General features: G+C 39.4%; 3 protein-coding genes across 19 annotated transcripts in view; 2 read left to right on the top strand and 1 right to left on the bottom strand.

Moving 5' to 3' along the window:
* The window catches only part of LOC105233125 (endothelin-converting enzyme 2), a 789,700-nt gene that overhangs the window by 33,077 nt on the left and 733,666 nt on the right, over positions 1-22,957 (top strand). The window lies entirely within an intron of this gene.
* On the top strand, positions 1,807-21,916 carry LOC125776689 (uncharacterized). 2 transcript variants are annotated; one of them, XM_049450218.1, is made up of 2 exons: positions 1,807-10,470; positions 17,958-21,916. In XM_049450218.1, the coding sequence occupies exon 1, from the start codon at positions 1,843-1,845 to the stop codon at positions 2,779-2,781; it is 939 nt and encodes a 312-aa protein (XP_049306175.1). In that variant the 5' UTR covers positions 1,807-1,842; the 3' UTR covers positions 2,782-10,470; positions 17,958-21,916. The 2 variants fall into 2 exon arrangements, with proteins under 2 accessions (XP_049306175.1, XP_049306174.1); XM_049450217.1 differs by having other exon boundaries at positions 10,541-21,916.
* Positions 11,025-19,473, bottom strand: LOC125776747 (uncharacterized). 3 transcript variants are annotated; one of them, XM_049450303.1, is made up of 6 exons: positions 19,335-19,473; positions 19,082-19,271; positions 11,578-11,646; positions 11,389-11,517; positions 11,208-11,337; positions 11,025-11,145 (listed from the first exon to the last, which is right to left on the bottom strand). In XM_049450303.1, exons 2-6 carry the CDS (start codon positions 19,229-19,231, stop codon positions 11,132-11,134), a joined length of 492 nt encoding a protein of 163 aa, XP_049306260.1. In that variant the 5' UTR covers positions 19,232-19,271; positions 19,335-19,473; the 3' UTR covers positions 11,025-11,131. The 3 variants fall into 3 exon arrangements, with proteins under 3 accessions (XP_049306260.1, XP_049306259.1, XP_049306258.1); XM_049450302.1 differs by lacking the exons at positions 11,025-11,145; positions 11,208-11,337; positions 11,389-11,517; positions 11,578-11,646 and adding exons at positions 18,534-18,562; positions 18,625-18,883; positions 18,944-19,012; XM_049450301.1 differs by lacking the exons at positions 11,025-11,145; positions 11,208-11,337; positions 11,389-11,517; positions 11,578-11,646 and adding exons at positions 18,590-18,883; positions 18,944-19,012.

Genomic DNA, 22,957 nt, shown 5'->3' with positions numbered 1-22,957 from the left:
GTGTTTGAATAGCTCGGCCGGCAATCCATCAGCCTCTGCCGCTTTGTTGTTTTTCAGGCGGGCGATTGCTATTCGAACTTCTTCATGATCGGGTAATGGAACGTCTGCTCCATCGTCATCGATTGGGGAATCGGGTTCGCCTTCTCCCGGTTTCGTGCTATCACTGCCATTCAGCAGGTTGGAGAAGTGTTCCCTCCATAATTTAGGTATGCTCTGGGCATCGGTAACTAGATCATCTTGGGGGGTTCTACAGGAGTATGCTCCGGTCTTGAAACCTTCTGTAAGCCGCCGCATCTTTTCGTAGAATTTTCGAGCATTACCCCTGTCGGCCAGCTTATCGAGCTGTTCGTACTCACGCATTTCGGCCTCTTTCTTCTTCTGTCTGCAAATGCGTCTTCCTTCCCTCTTCAACTCTCGGTATCTATCCCATCCCGCACGTGTTGTGGTCGATCGTAACGTTGCGAGGTAGGCAGCCTGTTTTCTCTCCGCTGCGACACGGCACTTGTCGTCATACCAGCTGTTCTTTTGCACTTTCCGAAAACCAATGGTTTCGGTTGCAGCTGTACGTAAAGAGTTTGAAATGCCGTCCCACAGTTCCCTTATACCGAGTTGTTGACGAGTGCTCTCCGAGAGCAGGAGTGCAAGCCGAGTAGAGAATCGTTCGGCTGTATGTTGTGATTGCAGCTTCTCGACGTCGAACCTTCCTTGTGTTTGTTGGCGTGCATTTTTTGCTGCACAGAGGCGGGTGCGAATCTTAGCTGCAACAAGATAGTGGTCCGAGTCGATGTTAGGACCTCGGAGCGAACGCACATCTAAAACGCTGGAGACGTGTCTTCCGTTTATCACAACATGATCGATCTGGTTGGTAGTGTTTCGATCCGGAGACAGCCAGGTACCTTGATGGATCTTCTTATGCTGGAATCTAGTACTACAGATAACCATATTTCGGGCCTCGGCGAAGTCGATCAGCCTCAACCCATTTGGGGAAGTTTCGTCGTGGAGGCTGAATTTACCGACCGTAGTACCAAAGATACCTTCTTTGCCCACCCTGGCGTTGAAGTCGCCAAGCACGATTTTTACATCGTGGCGGGGGCATCTCTCATAAGTGCGCTTCAAGCACTCATAAAAGGCATCTTTGGTCACATCGTCCTTCTCTTCCGTCGGGGCGTGGGCGCAAATCAGCGATATGTTGAAGAACCTCGCTTTGATGCGGATTGTGGCTAGACGTTCATTCACCACAGTGAATGATAGTACTCGGCGACGGAGTCTCTCTCCCACCACGAATCCAACACCAATAATATCGTTGGATGGTGCATATAAGTGCAAAAATACCCTTTACAAGGCCTTAAAAAAAGTGGAATTAGCGTTACCAAAAGACATTAACAAAAAAAAGTAAATTATTAGAATGCTTACAGAAAAATACTTGAAAGAGGAAGAAGAAGCTCAAACAAAAAATACGGTTGACGAAAATGTTAAAATGATTTATGAGTTTTACACTAATGATGACATCTCTACGGAAACTGCCGGAAGAAAGTGCACACTTATATCAAAATCAAATAACCTTCCAATATCTAAAAGATTCATGGTTATGACAATTAGAGAAGCATATGAATTGTTTAAAACAACGTTTCCTGGAACAAATATTTCACGTACTAAATTTCATAACAACCGACCAAAACACGTGGAATTGTCTAGTAAGCTTCCACATAACATGAGTGTTTGCCAGATTCACGCCAATTTTTCATTTTTATTGGAAGCTATGTTTGGCATTTTTCGTATGTTCCCATCTAACTTCGGCAAATTTTAAGAAAAGTGTGTTGTGACGAAACCAATGAAGTTTGTATGATGAATGAATGCAACAAGTGCATTAAAGACATTACAGACGCTTTCGTCCCTTTGATTTACATTAATCAACTCGAAAAGCTTACTGAATGGAAGCATTGGAGAATCGTTGATAAACGCATCATCATTAGTTATACGAAAGGACCAATAACTGATTTGATTAATGAATTGGATTCTCAGTTACCTTCCTTTAAACTGCATACTTACGTTAAAAGGACTCAACAAAAATACTTTCAAGACCGAAAAATATCTATTAAACAAGATGAAGCTGTTCTGCAAGTCGATTTTGCGGAAAACTATAGGCTCCTCAATCAAAATGAAATTCAGTCTGCACATTTTAGTTACTCCCAAGTTACCATTTTTACTTGTGTTGCCTGGTTGCACAATTGCACAAGATCATTTGCTATTACGAGCGATCAGCTGTCACACAATAAATATGATGTTTATTGCTTTCTCCAGTTAATTGTAAAGAAACTTAAAGAACAAAACGCTATTTCGAAGTTATTTTTATTTTCTGATGGTTGTGCAAGTCAATTTAAAAACAAGTTCATTTTGAGTATTATACCATTTTTTAAAGAGAAATTAGATTTGACCAACTTTGAGTGGAATTTTTTTGCAACTGCTCACGGAAAGGGTGCAGTAGACGGAATTGGAGCTGTCATAAAGAGAAAAATTTGGCAAATGGTGAAAGCTCAGAATATTGTTCTTAATAACGCCCATGATTTTTTTAAATTGGCAAAAATTAATATAAATGGTATTTCTATTTTATATGTAAGCAGTACATATATAAAAAATACAACTGCATTTCTTTCGGAGAGATGGGCTAACGTTAAGAGCATTCCCGGAATAAAAAGCAACCATTATTTTTCATTTCTTAATGAAAATGAGCTCGAAATAGCACTAACGGCAGATTCAGCAAAACATAAAATTTATTTATAAACATATATATATTAATAAATAAATTTATAAACATAAAATATGAATTAAATAATCTTATTAAAAAAAGAGTATAAATTGTTTTGTTAAAATAAATACAATTGTTTTTATTTATATACTACTGGAAAAAATGTAGCGTGCGTAACGTAGCGTGCGCAACGTTGGGTTCACGGCCACTGATAAAAAACTACAAAATTTTTTGGCTGCATGTAAGTTATTTTAGAATTCTCTTATTTTCATCTTTCTTTAAGGTATTTCATTTGGTGTGCTTTATTATACAAAATTTGCTAAAAATTACGAAAACATACCTCAACCTTCAAAGCTACTTCCATTTTTTGTAGCGTGCGTAACAATACTTTGAGATCAAATTTTTGGCAGCTTAAACCTGTTACAAAAAATATTTTGATGACATTCGAAAGTACACTCAAATCCCACTAAACACTGTGTATAACTTGAAGGTATGTCTTTTGAAAGACCAAAAAATTGTTATATTTCAATCCGAAAACGCGTACGAATGTGGCGTGCGTAACGCAGGATTTGCCCATATACATATGTACGTGTAATATTTACGTGATTTGGAAAACTCTTATTTACATAAAAGAGTTCACGTCTAAACATTTCGTTCAAAACTCTTATTTACCTAAAAGAGTTCTCGTCTAATCATATAAATACATACATATACTAAAATATTTTAGACATCTCGGTTTGCCAAAAAGCCGTTGGATTTATTGATTTTTTGAAACTCTTACATACAAAAGAGTCTTCTATTCAACATTTTATATACTATATACTATACTTTATATACTTTTTCTAAACATATACAAGTCTAGTTTTCACTAAGACGTTTTGATTCATTCTATACATATCTTAAATGAGCTCAGACTCAAAGGAATCTAAAACAACTCAGTTGCTAAAAGTTCCAAAGATGATTTCAGAAGAAAAAAGTCTACGTACACCGGCAAAAGCTACACGCTCAAAGCAAGGTGCTACAAAACTAAAGAGGGGTAAAGATATTTCTTATACAAAATTCATTGCTGAGAGTGACAGTTTGATTCGATACTGCACTCGATTTTCATCTTCACCGATTCAAGACAACTCTGAATCGGTATTAGAAATCAAAGAAGACAATTTAGACAACTTCTGGACACGTCTCCAAGTGGCATATGACGCAATCGTAGAATCTAATGATTCAGACCTATCAGAAAATTTTAAATCCTCGGCTTACACCAAATAAGAACACTGCCGAGACCAGTTCGAAGAGACAAAGGCAATGATTTCTGATCAACTAAAGCTATTAAGAGCTATTGCACCTACTCCGCAACCGAGAGTAGAGCTGCCACAAAGACAAGCCCAACAGGCAAGTTCAAGCATTCTCCTTAAAGTGCCAGTATGCGACACAGATATATTTCACGGTGGTTATGAACAGTGGCCGTCCTTCCGGGACATGTTTACAGCTGTGTACATAAACCATCCTAAATTATCACAAGCGCAGAAATTGTATCACCTCAGATACAAAACCAAAGGTCAGGCAGGCGTAATAGTGAAACAGTTCGCTCTCAATGACGAAAATTTTAATTTTGGTTGGGATGCTCTAAAAGCACGTTATGAAAACGAGAGAATATTGGTCGACAAACAGGTGACGATATTAATGAATTTACCAAAAATTCAGAAAGAAACAAATGAAGTGTTCATAAAGCTTCAATCCACTATTTCAAATTGTTTGTTTGTAAAAAGCTTCAAATCCCATTTCAAACGGGTAGCTGGAAATTATAAATTCAATTACGAAGAGTTCACGACTTTATTAAATCGAATTGAAACCGTTCTCAATTCACGGCCACTCATCCTGGCCATTCCTGAGCCAGGGGTGGAGAAGGAATTAAAATTCTCCATCATGATTTCAGCCGCCGATGGAGGACGAATACATAAAGGATCTCCACAAAAGATACCGCTTGAAGACTCCTGAACAAGCGCCTAAACTTGTCCAACTTGTCCTACATTATGGCTCCGACGGTCACATACGGGTTGTGGATCTCCGTACGCAAAACGGAACACTAACCAGACCGCTCGTGAAGCTGTGCTTTTTATCAACCACCGACGACCGCGAATGCGGAAACCGAAAAAACCAAACCGATAATATCGCGATATAATAAAATCACGAACTTTCACTATAATATAAGAAATACGCCAATATCAACCGTCAAAAGAAATAACAAATCGTCAAAAAATAACACGCCGTATCATATAACAAAGAACCTTAACAAAATTGTCGATCAATACGACGACGCGTTCATGCCACATCTCGTGGCACGATCACCATCTCCGCTTATCTGACAGAAATTTATAATCCACAATCTTCTCTATACAGATTAACATGGATGTAGATACGCCAGTCGCTATAACGCCAACCACTCGTGCTACCAATGCGCCACGCACCGGGCCTACACCAGCGATGGCACCCGACCACCACCGCTCACATCAAGGACTTTGGAGACCCTTTGGATAAGGTGCCCCATCTGTCGACGCCCACATCGTCTCCACCATTATGGAATATTCCGGTGTATGCGACCTTTGCAACGGCAGCAAGTTGCCCAAGCTCACGGGCACTGCCTTAAGTGAAGGTTGCACACTCATGCTACTCCAGAGTGTGAGTCACGGGGGCTGTGCCAAACGTGTCACCGGCCGCACCACACGCTGCTACATCGCAGCTCGTCACGCGAAACGAACCGGCCACCCAACCATCGCGTTCGCGTATCTCGACTTCCACCCGCTGATCGTGTCATACACCATCGGAGTGGAACCCAGTTGCGGCGTCGACAGACTGGACCACCACCTCGTCGATCCACGAGCCTGAGCAGCGTTGTGGCAACGCTGCAACATCTGCAGCGCCTTCTATGCTAAACAGTCGTTTAGGGGGGCCGGGATGGCTAAATGAGCACCCGACCCCCTCTTAGTATAATACTCCTACACCCCACACATACACACCATACTCAACACGACTACACCATCTGTATCATCAACACATCTACACCATATTCATCATCCACACCTCACACTCAACACACCCGCACCATATACACCACACACGAGGACACCGGACACAATGCACAAAAGGGACTTACGGACGGCGCCGAGGCTCTTTCTGATTCGATCCGTTATACGTATGTACATACCAATCGGTCAACCGAGTATCCCGCTTTTAATACGTTTTACCAGTAAAGTCGTCGCTAACACAACGGGTAAGTACCGCGAAGTTTTTTTTTACAAAAGAAGACTTCTATTTTTTCCAAATACTATGTTCGGACCAACAACGAAAACATGTTTTCGTGGAAAAACTGGTTTTCGCACGAAAACTTGTGTTTTCGTCCATGTGAAATCTGTCAAACGAAAACACAGCTTTCGCTGAAAACTACTTGAAAACTTACATTCCACTCATTATAATCGGTGCCTGCTCTAGTTTAATCGATTTTTTTGGAAGACATATTTTGCCGGCCCTAAATAGTCACTTGATATTTGTTTATATTCCATATAAAAATACAGCTAGGATATTAATTTCAAAAATGGAAAAATAAAAATATAAGAAAAAAAGTTGTTGGAGCGATAGGGCAGAAGCCCTACTAATTGAATTGTGGAAGAGCAAAATAAGTGCTTTTCGCAGTCCTAGGAAAAACAACCATATAGTGGAGGACATGGCAATGGAGTTGCAGCAACAAGGTGTGCATTTCACGGCGAGTGAAATAAAATCGAAAATGCACAATCTTTCACAGAGATATAGGTATGTAATTAAATAAAATTAAGGAAAAATAGAGTTTTTACATATATATTGTTCGCTGCACTTAGTTTCACGGGCTATACTTACTTGTAACCTTGAATTATGTATCCCTTTTTTGTTAGCGCTTAATTGAAAGAATTATAATTTAAAGATAAAAGAGTAAAAATTTAAAGTAAAATCACTTGTATATTTGTCTTTTCGGGGAAAACATCAACAGGTTGACATTTAAGTATATTGACAAAGTTTTCGATTTTTTATTAAATATGTATGTATAAATGTTTTATTTGTATTTTTTACGTATATTCACTGCTACTGCTGCCGGTGCACAACCACACGACCGAACGATTTTTTTTGCAATTTGGACCACAACTTCGACGAAAAGAAAAAAATCAATAGCTGGCGAGACGCGTGTTGAGTTTACGGAAGTAGAAATCGAATTGTGAGCCACCCCGATCTAACCAATCCTTTTTGATCGGTTGGGTGGTAAAAACGATGTATGTTGTGGTATGGTGGTGGTGTGATGCTGTATGTTGTGTTGTATGATGAATGTTGTGTTGTGGGATGAATGTTGAGTTGTGGGATGAATGTTGTGTGGTGGGGCGAGATACCATGAAGTCGCACAAACATCCCGGCCCCCTAGGCGAATTAATTGCCTAGAATCCTCTGTAGTTTTTGTAGGGTACTCACTACAGCGCTGAATCCCGTCGCTTTTCGCTGGTTGCGATGACTACGATGTGGTGGTGTTTGCGAACGTGCACCTCGGGACTGTTTAGAACGATGGGCTCTTCGCCGTTGCACTTGAGTCCCATGTTGACTGTGCCGCTGTTGATTATGCCGGTGACTGGCGTGCGTTGACTGATCAGCGCGTCGAGGGAAGCGGTGAAATAATATGTGATGCGGTCGGTGGCAGTACTGACACTATCCGTCTGACATGCACTCCAATGTGGCGTGTGTGTCTGCCAAGCATGTCATGCAGTGGCCGTGGGCTCTAGCGATTTGTTGGCGCTGAGCGGGCGTCATCGTCTTGAATTTCGTACATTTCTTCAGGATATGGGGTCGATGGCATAGGCTGCATCGTGGCGGTACGTACTCGTGGCGGTACGTACTCCTCGAACTGCTCCTCGCCTGTTTCCCTGGCTAGTTGCACGGAACGATTTAAAAATCGATTTTCAGTAGTCGAAGTGGATTAAGAATCAGTTCTTGACATTCGAAAAATCTATTATTTTACGACAAAACTCGATTCTCGAGTAGAATCGGGATCAAGTTTACCATCCCTACTGGCAGCCATCGGGGCACATATAAAACCTCCGCACAATAACCACCAAAAAAAAAAAAAAAGATTTTTTTTCCATGTAATTTATATGGAAAACAGAAAATGTGAAATAGGCACCTCTTAATATTAATATTAAGAGCTCATCTTTTGAGTGACTTTTTTTTTTACACATTTTCGAAAGTTTTGAGCCTGTTTTTCAGTTGAAAAAAAAAGGTTGCCTCAGAATGGCACACTCTAGTGTATATATATATAAATGTATATATTTATGTCTTTATATGATATTTTTATTTATATGTATTATATATTTTATTGATATATGGATTTACTTGTTTATCATTAATCGCGTTCATTAGGGTTTTGGTTTGTACGTACGGATTGTAAAACGGTGTATTTTTCGTTAATTATTGCTTGATTTTATGTATGCGTTTGCATTCGCTTGTTTTCGGTGATCGGTTCTTCGGTATTCGGAAGAAAACACGATTTTACTAGTGGTCGAGTTAGTAGGCCAGTTTGTGTTCGCAGATCTACTACTCTTATATGACCATCTTGTCCCCGATGTACCTTTTCAATGCGACCTAGTCGCCATTCGGTTGGGGGAAGGGATTCGTCCTGTATGATGACGCATTCACCTGTACTGGGTTCCTTCTGGATCGTTTTCCATCGATATCTCTTATGGTGATCTTTAAGATAGTCCTCCTTCGATCTGTGGATGAATTCATGATGGAGAATCTTGATTCTTTCCCATCGATTTATTAAAGTGAGTGAGTCTCCTTCTGTCTCAGGTAGGTGTAAGAGCTATGAAATCGGAGGGATTTTGCGAGAGTGGTGATATAGGTCTTGAATTTAATACGGCTTCGATACGAATGAGTAGTATAGTAAACTCCTCATAATTAAATTTATGACTTCCAGCCGTTTTCTTTAAATGGGACTTAAAGCTTTTGACTGGTGATTCCCAAAGTCCGCCCATATGTGGAGAACATGGAGGTATAAACTGCCAATCGATCCCTTGGGGTGCACATTTTTTAACTATTTCAGGGGAAACTTCTTTCATAAAGTTTATGAACTCTTTTTTGGTGGCTCTTTGAGCTCCGATAAAGTTTTTCCCATTGTCGCTCATAATCTTTGAGGGAAATCCGCGTCGTCCGACAAAGCGTGCAAATGCAAATGTAAAACATACAAAGACAGCCACATACCCTTTTCTAAATGAAGAGGACCTTAACATCGAGGCCTTTATCTGGAAAAGTCCAGCAAAATCAACCCCAGTAATAGTAAAAATTAGAGCATAATTGCAGCGTTCAGGTGGTAAAGCTGCCATGATCTGCGTACGCATTTTATGTTTGTACGAGATACATTGTTTACACATAAAAATCGTCTTTTTAAGTTGTGGCTTTAGTCGCGGTATCTAAAATTCTTGTCGGACCATTTGCTGCATCAAGCGATGCTCACCACGTAGTGTAAGCTGGTGAAGATATATTAAGAATAAATGACCAAAACGGGATTTCTCAGGTATAATAATGGGATGCCGTTCGCTGTAACTGAGGCTGGAGTTCGCTGATCTTCCATTTGCCCTTATTAATCCCTTATCGTCCAAGAATGGATTTAAGACGAGAAGAGAGCTTCCCTTTTCGAGTGGTCGCCTTTCGACCAACTTTGCTTTCTCTCGACTGAAATAGCGATTTTGGGTGTAGATAATGAGACTAACTTTGTCATGTTTGCAAATCGGTATGCGTTAGTTGTACGCAAGGATCATTTGGTATCCCTTTCATTTTTTGTTTAAGTCTTTGGGTGAATTTGTGCATGTAAGCAATTGCTCTTAGTGCTCTAGGAAAAGAAGAAAATCGGTGGAGAATATCATCCTCTTCTGGAGTGATATGAAAACTTTCAAGTTTCCGACTTTCCGGCGGTATTATATTACCAGCGGGATACTTTGGCCAGAGTTCTTGTGATTCTGTTAGCCATGTTGGACCATTCCACCAGAGTGTAGTGCTGGTGAGGTGCAGTGGCATGCAACCTCTTGTCCCAAGATCCGCTGGGTTATCCGCACTTGCAACATGTTGCCATTTTGCTGAGCCAATTAAGTCTAAAATTTGGGATATTCGGTTAGATACATAGGTCTTCCAGCAATAGGGTGGTTTTTCTAACCATGCTAAAACTATTTCTGAGTCTGACCAAAGATATGTTTTATGATCCGTTAACAGAAGAGCACCATTCAGTTCAAGCCGTGGCAGACTGAGTGTCTTCAAAGGTGGCTTTGGCTACCAAGAGATGTGCAGATATTTTGTTATCGTACTGTGTGCGTACGTAAACTGTTGCGCAATAAGCCTTTTCAGAGGCATCACAGAAACCGTGTAATTCTGTGTTAATGTTAGGGGTGAAATTTACCCATCGAGGGATTCGAATTTCTGATATAGTATGCAAATTGTACCCATTTTTTGTACAGTAGCGCGTTTCTGTAAGGAATCGACAATATACTCGGTTATAGTGACGTCATTTCGATTCGATCCAAATTAGTCGATTGATCGAGAACGAGTGTTTCTGTAAGCATGAGTCGACAAAATATGAAACAGTGAGAGAAATGGAACGCCAATCGACGAGAAATCTATCGAATCGGACTGACAACTTCATGTTTGAGAAACTATTATTGAGAAAAGTAAGCATTATAGAAATGTGTGCATAAATATTTAATTCTTATTAATAAATAAAAATTGATTGTGTTTCAGCTATGAGTTTATTGGTAATAACGCTCGCCATACGGCATGGCAGAAGGAATATGTTGCGAATACAAAGGCGCACTTTAAGGGACTCGACAGATCCATTCAGCATTCCCGAGCCGTGTTTTCTTGAGTTATTCCGCTTCAGCAGAACTGCAGTACGGGCACTCCTTGTGTGAGATATAATTTTCCACTTCCTAAAGTTGATCCACTTGAAAATTCTCCGCATGGAGACAATGGTTCATTACTTAACATTTTAAATGAAGGAAGAGCTATACGAAATACTATTTTAAGAAACCACTTTTGTAGTTAACTCACATACAGTGGTGTTCAGAAAAATATGAGGAACACTCCAAATGATACTGTTTGCAAATTACATTTAACTCTTTATTTTTTATAATATATATTATAATAACAGTCGATTGTAGTGAACATTACTGTCCTTCCGGGAATAGATTTCAATGCAACAACAATTGGAGCGCGACTATGTAACCCCGTTTGAAGCAGCTACTGCTACTGGTGTACATACGCAAAGCCTTGGTCCCAACCAATGAATATAATATTTAGAAAATACTATGAATATTTTGCTGTGCCTACTCCTTATGCAACAGTCGCTAGAAGAAAAGGAATATTTATGAGATCTAAAGAACGTAAAAATTGTATCGCAAATTGTTACCTCCCGTCATGGTTTCCAGCAGAGCTCTCAGTGTATCGTGAATTCCATTTAAAACACCCATGTGCTCCTTGTGTTGTCTCTCCAAAATCTCTTTCAGCTGCGCATGGTGATTTTCAATGAGACTGCTCGCCTCTTCCACACAGCTTTTGTTTGTGCGCTGTTTGGGTTGCTGTCTGTTCGCCTCTTCCACACAGCTTTTGTTTGTGCGCTGTTTGGGTTGCTGTTTGTTTGGCACAACCTCAAGCACCTGACCCATTGCAACCTCTTCAAGTGCCTCCACTTCGAAGATGTCCAAACTGTCTGCGTTTGCCTAGAATTCCGAATGGATCACTAAATAGCTTAGTTTTTAGTTTTGTAATATGTTACTTACGGCCAACCCAATGTTGGCAGTAGCATCACCCTCATCCTCAATGGTAACATCGACCATTTCAGCAGTTGTCTGCAATATACACCAATTTTATTATCACATTTATAATCACAACTTTAAAATTTGACAGACGTTACTCACCGACAAACCAATTTCGGGAGTGAGCCCATCTTCGTACACCATGTCGCTGGAAAAAAACTCCAGAATTTTTGGACGGTTTTTGCAACGGCAGGTTTCCAGTTCGTCTGGCGAACGCTCTGTGGGCATTGTGCAGCTTCTTGACTGCCGATTTCCAGTCTATCCAACACTAAAAAAAACCAACACACATATGTAAATTTTAATGCTATACACAAGAATATTTTAGTTTTACCTTTTTCCACTGATTAGGGGACTTGTGGGTCCCTCCCAATGCATTTAATTCAGCAGCAACGGCAGCCCAAACCTCTTCGTGCTCCTTCCTCGCGTTTGGTTTCATAAATTGGTCCCTTCCAACTCTGCGGTGCTGCTGCATTAAGTGCAGTAACCGCCTCTTTTGGCCATTCGTAACACGCCCCGACGTACTTCTCTGTAAAGAAAATGCATCAAATCTTTTTTAACTATTCATATATAATATATTAACAAAAATATACTTACATTTGCTTTAAATTCAACTAATTCCATTTTGAATTTAAGGAAAAATTTGTTTGTCATCACCTCAAATAGAAGTGAGAAAACCAGTCGACAGTATTTCATTCAATTTGGTTACAGAAACACATTCAATCGAGCATTCCTACTGAAATGGAATGGAACATATTTGCTGACTATCGATTAAATCGAGTAATTATTTTAGAGAAACACATTGAGTGAGAGTGACGTCAAATTGAGAATTTGAATCGAGAACATCGATCGAAATAGGTTACAGAAACGCACTACAGGTTTACCTATTCATCCCATTCAGTGCCATCTTGCCACAATTCTTGAATGAGGATTTTTGCTTGAATCATTATTGGCGAAAGCCATCCTGCGGGCTCGAAAAGTTTTGCCACCGAGGAAAGTATTTGGCGATTGGTTATGGCAGACATTGCAGATATTTACTCAATTGTATATGAGAATTGATCTGTTATCGCATTCCATTGAATCCCTAGGGTTTTTGTTGTACTGGCCGTTTCAAATTTAAGGAAATTTGTATCTAATAAGTCTTCTTTTTTTATGTTTTTTATTATTTCGAGATGATTTTATGTAATTTTCTTTAAGGGGAATCCCGCTGAATGTGCTTTGATCACTTGAGATAGTGATTCGCACGCTAAGGACAGACTGTGGCTACCTGTTAGAATATCATCCACGTATGTTCGTGTTTGTAACACAGAAGTTGCTAAGGGCAAATTTGTTTCACACGTTTTTGCCACTTCATGCAGTTTCCTGATCGCCAAATAGGGTGCGCAATTGATGCCAAAGGTGACGGTTTTAAGTTTGGACTATTACTCGATTTGCGGAAGACTATACGCTGGAAATCTTGGTCATCTTTATGTACTAGAATTTGTCTGTACATTTTCTCTACATCCCCATTACAAACGTATATAAACATGCGCCAATTTAACATTAACAGCATGAGATCAGGTTGTAAGGTGGGCCAGTATATAGTACGTCGTTGAGTGATTTGCCTGAGCTCGTACACTTTGAGGCATTGAACACCACTCGTACTTTCGTTGTGATTTTATCTGGCCTTATTACCCCATGATGTGGAAGGTAAAAAGATAAATATCTACCTTTGGATATTTTTTCATATGGTACAGTTTCTTCCATATGATTGAGGTCAAGATATTCGCCCATCACATTATCATATGTTGATTTAATCTCACTTTTCTTTATCAGGCTTTTTTCCAGGCTTAGAAATTGCTGGACTGCTGATATTCTAGAGTGGCCTAGAGCTATGGTCTCAGGAAAAGTTTGTTTGAATGGTAGTCGCACAACATAACGACCATGTTCGTTTCTTGTTGTTGTGGACTTGTAATAGGCTTCGCATGCCTGATCTTCTTCGGAAAGTTGAGTAGTCTGAGGTAATTTTTCTACTTCCCAGAATTTTTTGAGTTCATCATTTAAATATTCGTTTGAAATATTTTCAACTTCAGTTGTAAAAGAATTAATTTTCTCTGTGACTTGGCCACTTAATATCCACCCAAAGATTATATTTTGGGCTAACAATTTATTGGATATTTTTTCTACACCTTCAAGAATTATTTGAGGTATTAAGTCACTATGTAATAAAAAATCGACTTGTGATGGGGTATGGCAGTTGGGATCTGCTAATTTGAGATATGAGCATTTTTCCCATTGCTTTTTATTTACTTCATAGCTTGGAAGCAAATTTGTGATTTGCGGTAGAACGATGGCTTGTGCATCTATTCTTATATCCGCGTTTGGGGAGACTATAGTGATTGGGCAAATTTTGTTTGAATTTTGTATAATTCTTCCGCCCAATTCCTAAAATTCGGAAATTTGAATTTTTGACCGGCAATTTTAGCCGATTTTGAGCTTTAGATGATATAAAGGATCTTTGAGAACCTTGATCTATTAATGCTCATAACTTGAATAATTCTCTCCTATGTTCAATAGCGATGACCGCAGTGGGTAAAAGAATTTTGCTTTCATTCTCTGAATGAAGAGCTTGAGTTTTTGCTGCTTTAGAGCAACATGGTTGTTCTTCCCTTTTTTCGGGATTTGAGATTTCGGGATTATCACTTTTGGTTGTAGTGACTAACCCGGTGGTTTTATGAAATTGATTTTGCTTCATATTTTGAAAATTTATAATATGAAGCAATGAGTGATGTCTTCGTTGACAGTACATACAATTAAATTTGCTTTCACAGTCTTTTGTATCATGAGAATTTGACAGACAGTTGAGAATTTGACAGTGTTTGGTGCGTGGGGTTGGGGTGTGATGCTGTATGTTGTGTTGTATGATGAATGTTGTGTTGTGGGATGAATCTTGCGTTGTGGGATGAATGTTGAGTTGTGGGATGAATGTTGTGTGGTGGGGCGAGATACCATGAAGTCGCACAAACATCCCGGCCCCCCTAGGCGAATTAATTGCCTAGAATCCTCTGTAGTTTTTGTAGGGTACTCACTACAGCGCTGAATCCCGTCGCTTTTCGCTGGTTGCGATGACTACGATGTGGTGGTGTTTGCGAGCGTGCACCTCGGGACTGTTTAGAACGATGGGCTCTTCGCCGTTGCACTTGAGTCCCATGTTGACTGTGCCGCTGTTGATTATGCCGGTGACTGGCGTGCGTTGACTGATCAGCGCGTCGAGGGAAGCGGTGAAATAATATGTGATGCGGTCGGTGGCAGTACTGACACTATCCGTCTGACATGCACTCCAATGTGGCGTGTGTGTCTGCCAAGCATGTCATGCAGTGGCCGTGGGCTCTAGCGATTTGTTGGCGCTGAGCGGGCGTCATCGTCTTGAATTTCGTACATTTCTTCAGGATATGGGGTCGATGGCATAGGCTGCATCGTGGCGGTACGTACTCGTGGCGGTACGTACTCCTCGAACTGCTCCTCGCCTGTTTCCCTGGCTAGTTGCACGGAACGATTTAAAAATCGATTTTCAGTAGTCGAAGTGGATTAAGAATCAGTTCTTGACATTCGAAAAATCTATTATTTTACGACAAAACTCGATTCTCGAGTAGAATCGGGATCAAGTTTACCATCCCTACTGGCAGCCATCGGGGCACATATAAAACCTCCGCACAATAACCACCAAAAAAAAAAAAGATTTTTTTTCCATGTAATTTATATGGAAAACAGAAAATTTGAAATAGGCACCTCTTAATATTAATATTAAGAGCTCATCTTTTGAGTGACTTTTTTTTTTACACATTTTCGAAAGTCTTGAGCCTGTTTTTCAGTTGAAAAAAAAAGGTTGCCTCAGAATGGCACACTCTAGTGTATATATATATAAATATATAAACATATTTATGTCTTTATATGATATTTTTATTTATATGTATTATATATTTTATAGATATATGGATTTACTTGTTTATCATTAATCGCGTTCATTAGGGTTTTGGTTTGTACGTACGGATTGTAAAACGGTGTATTTTTCATTAATTATTGCTTGATTTTATGTATGCGTTTGCATTCGCTTGTTTTCGGTGATCGGTTCTTCGGTATTCGGAAGAAAACACGATTTTACTAGTGGTCGAGTTAGTAGGCCAGGGGACCATCTTGTCCCCGATGTACCTTTTCAATGCGACCTAGTCGCCATTCGGTTGGGGGAAGGGATTCGTCCTGTATGATGACGCATTCGCCTGTACTGGGTTCCTTCTGGATCGTTTTCCATCGATATCTCTTATGGTGATCTTTAAGATAGTCCTCCTTCCATCTGTGGATGAATTCATGATGGAGAATCTTGATTCTTTCCCATCGATTTATTAAAGTGAGTGAGTCTCCTTCTGTCTCAGGTAGGTGTAAGAGCTATGAAATCGGAGGGATTTTGCGAGAGTGGTGATATAGGTCTTGAATTTAATACGGCTTCGATACGAATGAGTAGTATAGTAAACTCCTCATAATTAAATTTATGACTTCCAGCCGTTTTCTTTAAATGGGACTTAAAGCTTTTGACTGGTGATTCCCAAAGTCCGCCCATATGTGGAGAACATGGAGGTATAAACTGCCAATCGATCCCTTGGGGTGCACATTTTTTAACTATTTCAGGGGAAACTTCTTTCATAAAGTTTATGAACTCTTTTTTGGTGGCTCTTTGAGCTCCGATAAAGTTTTTCCCATTGTCGCTCATAATCTTTGAGGGAAATCCGCGTCGTCCGACAAAGCGTGCAAATGCAAATGTAAAACATACAAAGACAGCCACATACCCTTTTCTAAATGAAGAGGACCTTAACATCGAGGCCTTTATCTGGAAAAGTCCAGCAAAATCAACCCCAGTAATAGTAAAAATTAGAGCATAATTGCAGCGTTCAGGTGGTAAAGCTGCCATGATCTGCGTACGCATTTTATGTTTGTACGAGATACATTGTTTACACATAAAAATCGTCTTTTTAAGTTGTGGCTTTAGTCGCGGTATATAAAATTCTTGTCGGACCATTTGCTGCATCAAGCGATGCTCACCACCTAGTGTAAGCTGGTGAAGATATGTTAAGAATAAATGACCAAAACGGGATTTCTCAGGTATAATAATGGGATGCCGTTCGCTGTAACTGAGGCTGGAGTTCGCTGATCTTCCATTTGCCCTTATTAATCCCTTATCGTCCAAGAATGGATTTAAGACGAGAAGAGAGCTTCCCTTTTCGAGTGGTCGCCTTTCGACCAACTTTGCTTTCTCTCGACTGAAATAGCGATTTTGGGTGTAGATAATGAGACTAACTTTGTCATGTTTGCAAATCGGTATGCGTTAGTTGTACGCAAGGATCATTTGGTATCCCTTTCATTTTTTGTTTAAGTCTTTGGGTGAATTTGTGCATGTAAGCAATTGCTCTTAGTGCTCTAGGAAAAGAAGAAAATCGGTGGAGAATATCATCCTCTTCTGGAGTGATATGAAAACTTTCAAGTTTCCGACTTTCCGGCGGTATTATATTACCAGCGGGTTACTTTGGCCAGAGTTCTTGTGATTCTGTTAGCCATGTTGGACCATTCCACCAGAGTGTAGTGCTGGTGAGGTGCAGTGGCATGCAACCTCTTGTCCCAAGATCCGCTGGGTTATCCGCACTTGCAACATGTTGCCATTTTGCTGAGCCAATTAAGTCTAAAATTTGGGATATTCGGTTAGATACATAGGTCTTCCAGCAATAGGGTGGTTTTTCTAACCATGCTAAAACTATTTCTGAGTCTGACCAAAGATATGTTTTATGATCCGTTAACAGAAGAGCACCATTCAGTTCAAGCCGTGGCAGACTGAGTGTCTTCAAAGGTGGCTTTGGCTACCAAGAGATGTGCAGATATTTTGTTATCGTACTGTGTGCGTACGTAAACTGTTGCGCAATAAGCCTTTTCAGAGGCATCACAGAAACCGTGTAATTCTGTGTTAATGTTAGGGGTGAAATTTACCCATCGAGGGATTCGAATTTCTGATATAGTATGCAAATTGTACCCATTTTTTGTACAGTAGCGCGTTTCTGTAAGGAATCGACAATATACTCGGTTATAGTGACGTCATTTCGATTCGATCCAAATTAGTCGATTGATCGAGAACGAGTGTTTCTGTAAGCATGAGTCGACAAAATATGAAACAGTGAGAGAAATGGAACGTCAATCGACGAGAAATCTATCGAATCGGACTGACAACTTCATGTTTGAGAAACTATTATTGAGAAAAGTAAGCATTATAGAAATGTGTGCATAAATATTTAATTCTTATTAATAAATAAAAATTGATTGTGTTTCAGCTATGAGTTTATTGGTAATAACGCTCGCCATACGGCATGGCAGAAGGAATATGTTGCGAATACAAAGGCGCACTTTAAGGGACTCGACAGATCCATTCAGCATTCCCGAGCCGTGTTTTCTTGAGTTATTCCGCTTCAGCAGAACTGCAGTACGGGCACTCCTTGTGTGAGATATAATTTTCCACTTCCTAAAGTTGATCCACTTGAAAATTCTCCGCATGGAGACAATGGTTCATTACTTAACATTTTAAATGAAGGAAGAGCTATACGAAATACTATTTTAAGAAACCACTTTTGTAGTTAACTCACATACAGTGGTGTTCAGAAAAATATGAGGAACACTCCAAATGATACTGTTTGCAAATTACATTTAACTCTTTATTTTTTATAATATATATTATAATAACAGTCGATTGTAGTGAACATTACTGTCCTTCCGGGAATAGATTTCAATGCAACAACAATTGGAGCGCGACTATGTAACCCCGTTTGAAGCAGCTACTGCTATTGGTGTACATACGCAAAGCCTTGGTCCCAACCAATGAATATAATATTTAGAAAATACTATGAATATTTTGCTGTGCCTACTCCTTATGCAACAGTCGCTAGAAGAAAAGGAATATTTATGAGATCTAAAGAACGTAAAAATTGTATCGCAAATTGTTACCTCCCGTCATGGTTTCCAGCAGAGCTCTCAGTGTATCGTGAATTCCATTTAAAACACCCATGTGCTCCTTGTGTTGTCTCTCCAAAATCTCTTTCAGCTGCGCATGGTGATTTTCAATCAGACTGGTTGCCTCTTCCACACAGCTTTGGTTTGTGCGCTGTTTGGGTTGCTTTTTGTTTGGCTCAACCTCAAGCATCTGACCCATTGGAACCTCATCAAGTGCCTCCACTTCGAAAATGTCCAAACCGTCCGCGTTTGCCTAGAATTCCGAACGGATCACTAAATAGCTTAGTTTTTAGTTTTGTAATATGTTACTTACGTCCAACCCAATGTTGGCAGTAGCATCACCCTCATCCTCAATGGTAACATCGACCATTTCAGCAGTTGTCTGCAATATACACCAATTTTATTATCACATTTATAATCACAACTTTAAAATTTGACAGACGTTACTCACCGACAAACCAATTTCGGGAGTGAGCCCATCTTCGTACACCATGTCGCTGGAAAAAAACTCCAGAATTTCTCGGTCCATGGCATCCAACGGTTTTGGACGGTTTTTGCAACGGCAGGTTTCCAGTTCGTCTGGCGAACGCTCTGTGGGCATTGTGCAGCTTCTTGACTGCCGATTTCCAGTCTATCCAACACTAAAAAAAACCAACACACATATGTAAATTTTAATGCTATACACAAGAATATTTTAGTTTTACCTTTTTCCACTGATTAGGGGACTTGTGGGTCCCTCCCAATGCATTTAATTCAGCAGCAACGGCAGCCCAAACCTCTTCGTGCTCCTTCCTCGCGTTTGGTTTCATAAATTGGTCCCTTCCAACTCTGCGGTGCTGCTGCATTAAGTGCAGTAACCGCCTCTTTTGGCCATTCGTAACACGCCCCGACGTACTTCTCTGTAAAGAAAATGCATCAAATCTTTTTTAACTATTCATATATAATATATTAACAAAAATATACTTACATTTGCTTTAAATTCAACTAATTCCATTTTGAATTTAAGGAAAAATTTGTTTGTCATCACCTCAAATAGAAGTGAGAAAACCAGTCGACAGTATTTCATTCAATTTGGTTACAGAAACACATTCAATCGAGCATTCCTACTGAAATGGAATGGAACATATTTGCTGACTATCGATTAAATCGAGTAATTATTTTAGAGAAACACATTGAGTGAGAGTGACGTCAAATTGAGAATTTGAATCGAGAACATCGATCGAAATAGGTTACAGAAACGCACTACAGGTTTACCTATTCATCCCATTCAGTGCCATCTTGCCACAATTCTTGAATGAGGATTTTTGCTTGAATCATTATTGGCGAAAGCCATCCTGCGGGCTCGAAAAGTTTTGCCACCGAGGAAAGTATTTGGCGATTGGTTATGGCAGACATTGCAGATATTTACTCAATTGTATATGAGAATTGATCTGTTATCGCATTCCATTGAATCCCTAGGGTTTTTGTTGTACTGGCCGTTTCAAATTTAAGGAAATTTGTATCTAATAAGTCTTCTTTTTTTATGTTTTTTATTATTTCGAGATGATTTTATGTAATTTTCTTTAAGGGGAATCCCGCTGAATGTGCTTTGATCACTTGAGATAGTGATTCGCACGCTAAGGACAGACTGTGGCTACCTGTTAGAATATCATCCACGTATGTTCGTGTTTGTAACACAGAAGTTGCTAAGGGCAAATTTGTTTCACACGTTTTTGCCACTTCATGCAGTTTCCTGATCGCCAAATAGGGTGCGCAATTGATGCCAAAGGTGACGGTTTTAAGTTTGGACTATTACTCGATTTGCGGAAGACTATACGCTGGAAATCTTGGTCATCTTTATGTACTAGAATTTGTCTGTACATTTTCTCTACATCACCATTACAAACGTATATAAACATGCGCCAATTTAACATTAACAGCATGAGATCAGGTTGTAAGGTGGGCCAGTATATAGTACGTCGTTGAGTGATTTGCCTGAGCTCGTACACTTTGAGGCATTGAACACCACTCGTACTTTCGTTGTGATTTTATCTGGCCTTATTACCCCATGATGTGGAAGGTAAAAAGATAAATATCTACCTTTGGATATTATTTCATATGGTACAGTTTCTTCCATATGATTGAGGTCAAGATATTCGTCCATCACATTATCATATGTTGATTTAAGCTCATTTTTCTTTATCAGGTTTTTTTCCAGGCTTAGAAATTGCTGGACTGCTGATATTCTAGAGTGGCCTAGAGCTATGGTCTCAGGAAAAGTTTGTTTGAATGGTAGTCGCACAACATAACGACCATGTTCGTTTCTTGTTGTTGTGGACTTGTAATAGGCTTCGCATGCCTGATCTTCTTCGGAAAGTTGAGTAGTCTGAGGTAATTTTTCTACTTCCCAGAATTTTTTGAGTTCATCATTTAAATATTCGTTTGAAATATTTTCAACTTCAGTTGTAAAAGAATTAATTTTCTCTGTGACTTGGCCACTTAATATCCACCGAAAGATTATATTTTGGGCTAACAATTTATTGGATATTTTTTCTACACCTTCAAGAATTATTTGAGGTATTAAGTCACTATGTAATAAAAAATCGACTTGTGATGGGGTATGGCAGTTGGGATCTGCTAATTTGAGATATGAGCATTTTTCCCATTGCTTTTTATTTACTTCATAGCTTGGAAGCAAATTTGTGATTTGCGGTAGAACGATGGCTTGTGCATCTATTCTTATATCCGCGTTTGGGGAGACTATAGTGATTGGGCAAATTTTGTTTGAATTTTGTATAATTCTTCCGCCCAATTCCTAAAATTCGGAAATTTGAATTTTTGACCGGCAATTTTAGCCGATTTTGAGCTTTAGATGATATAAAGGATCTTTGAGAACCTTGATCTATTAATGCTCATAACTTGAATAATTCTCTCCTATGTTCAATAGCGATGACCGCAGTGGGTAAAAGAATTTTGCTTCATTCTCTGAATGAAGAGCTTGAGTTTTTGCTGCTTTAGAGCAACATGGTTGTTCTTCCCTTTTTTCGGGATTTGAGATTTCGGGATTATCACTTTTGGTTGTAGTGACTAACCCGGTGGTTTTATGAAATTGATTTTGCTTCATATTTTGAAAATTTATAATACAGTAGAAACTCGTTTATCCGGCCCTCAGTTATACGGATTCGCGATTATCCGGACTACCAATCGCGACCAATTTATATGTACCTACGTAGAAATTATGGAATCATGAACGTGTCGGAACTTGCATATTCCGCTCGCGCAGTGTGGGGTCGCTGCCGCTGCCCCGCGCGTTTTTCTGCGTGTGTTTGTTGTTGTGCCAGTGCACCGAGAGGAAATATATGCAATTCTTGCACCGTGCAAGGGGTTTGCAAGAGCGAGAGAATACCCCTAGAGTAATACTGTGAGTCTACTACAACTGAAACGAATTCGTGATATAGCAGCAATGAAGAGAAAAAGTTGCTTACGTTAAATGACAATTACCATTTTAAACCAAATTAAACTTATTACCTACCTACTTATTTCATGATTACCAAATGCAAATTCCCAAATACATATTGTAGACAAATTATTCGTACATACGTACCTAAATATTTTATTGTATTTCATGATTAATGCTGCAGTTTAGTATTACGTATGTAGTGTAATCTAAGAAAATATGTACATACATACATAAGTAAGTGTTCATTTCTTAATAAACATTGATTTTCGTTGCAGGATATGAATATCTATTTGTTTTTCTTCATACATTCGATTATCCGGATTTTCGATTATCCGAATGCATATCGACAACAATTAGTCCGGTTAATCGAGTTTCTACTGTATGAAGCAATGAGTGATGTCTTCGTTGACAGTACATACAATTAAATTTGCTTTCACAGTCTTTTGTGTCGTTAGAATTTGACAGACAGTTGATGCAAAGTTTATGTTGTCCGACAAGATTGTTCCTATCTGAAACAGACATTTTTTTAAACTTCTCGCAAGATCTTATATTGTGACCTCCTTTACATATTTCACATAATGATTGCCAATGATTTGTTTGATGTGTCACAAATGTTTGGCTTCTAACTATTAGCGTGCCTATTATATTGTGTATTGTTGCTGGCTTGGGGTTTAAAAAACTAGTGATTGCTCCCATCGTAGCAAAGCAACATAGGGCAGTGTTGCTGCACAAATATTTACTAGATTAGGGTTCGATTCTGTGGAAATCTTTTGTGTTTCTAACACAGATAAACAATGCGTCACTGTCGAGTATAGTTTCTGAAACTCCTGGCTGGTTTCTTGTTGAATTTTTGGTAAATTCATTAAAATTGTTATTTGGTTGTCTACC

The sequence above is a fragment of the Bactrocera dorsalis genome, chromosome 2, assembly GCF_023373825.1.
Source record: "Bactrocera dorsalis isolate Fly_Bdor chromosome 2, ASM2337382v1, whole genome shotgun sequence".
In the NCBI taxonomy this organism is placed as follows: domain Eukaryota; kingdom Metazoa; phylum Arthropoda; class Insecta; order Diptera; family Tephritidae; genus Bactrocera; species Bactrocera dorsalis.
This window is presented reverse-complemented; position numbering and strand designations above follow the sequence as displayed.

Excerpts from the sequence above, each read along its gene's own strand:
- LOC125776689 (XM_049450218.1), top strand. The coding sequence starts at position 1,843 with ATGATGAATGAATGCAACAAGTGCATTAAAGACATTACAGACGCTTTC.
- LOC125776747 (XM_049450301.1), bottom strand. The coding sequence starts at position 19,231 with ATGCCCACAGAGCGTTCGCCAGACGAACTGGAAACCTGCCGTTGCAAA. Across the intron at positions 19,013-19,081 it reads CTCCCGAAATTGGTTTGTCG|ACAACTGCTGAAATGGTCGA; the intron begins GTGAGTAACGTC and ends TGTATATTGCAG. Across the intron at positions 18,884-18,943 it reads CTGCCAACATTGGGTTGGAC|GCAAACGCGGACGGTTTGGA; the intron begins GTAAGTAACATA and ends TCGGAATTCTAG.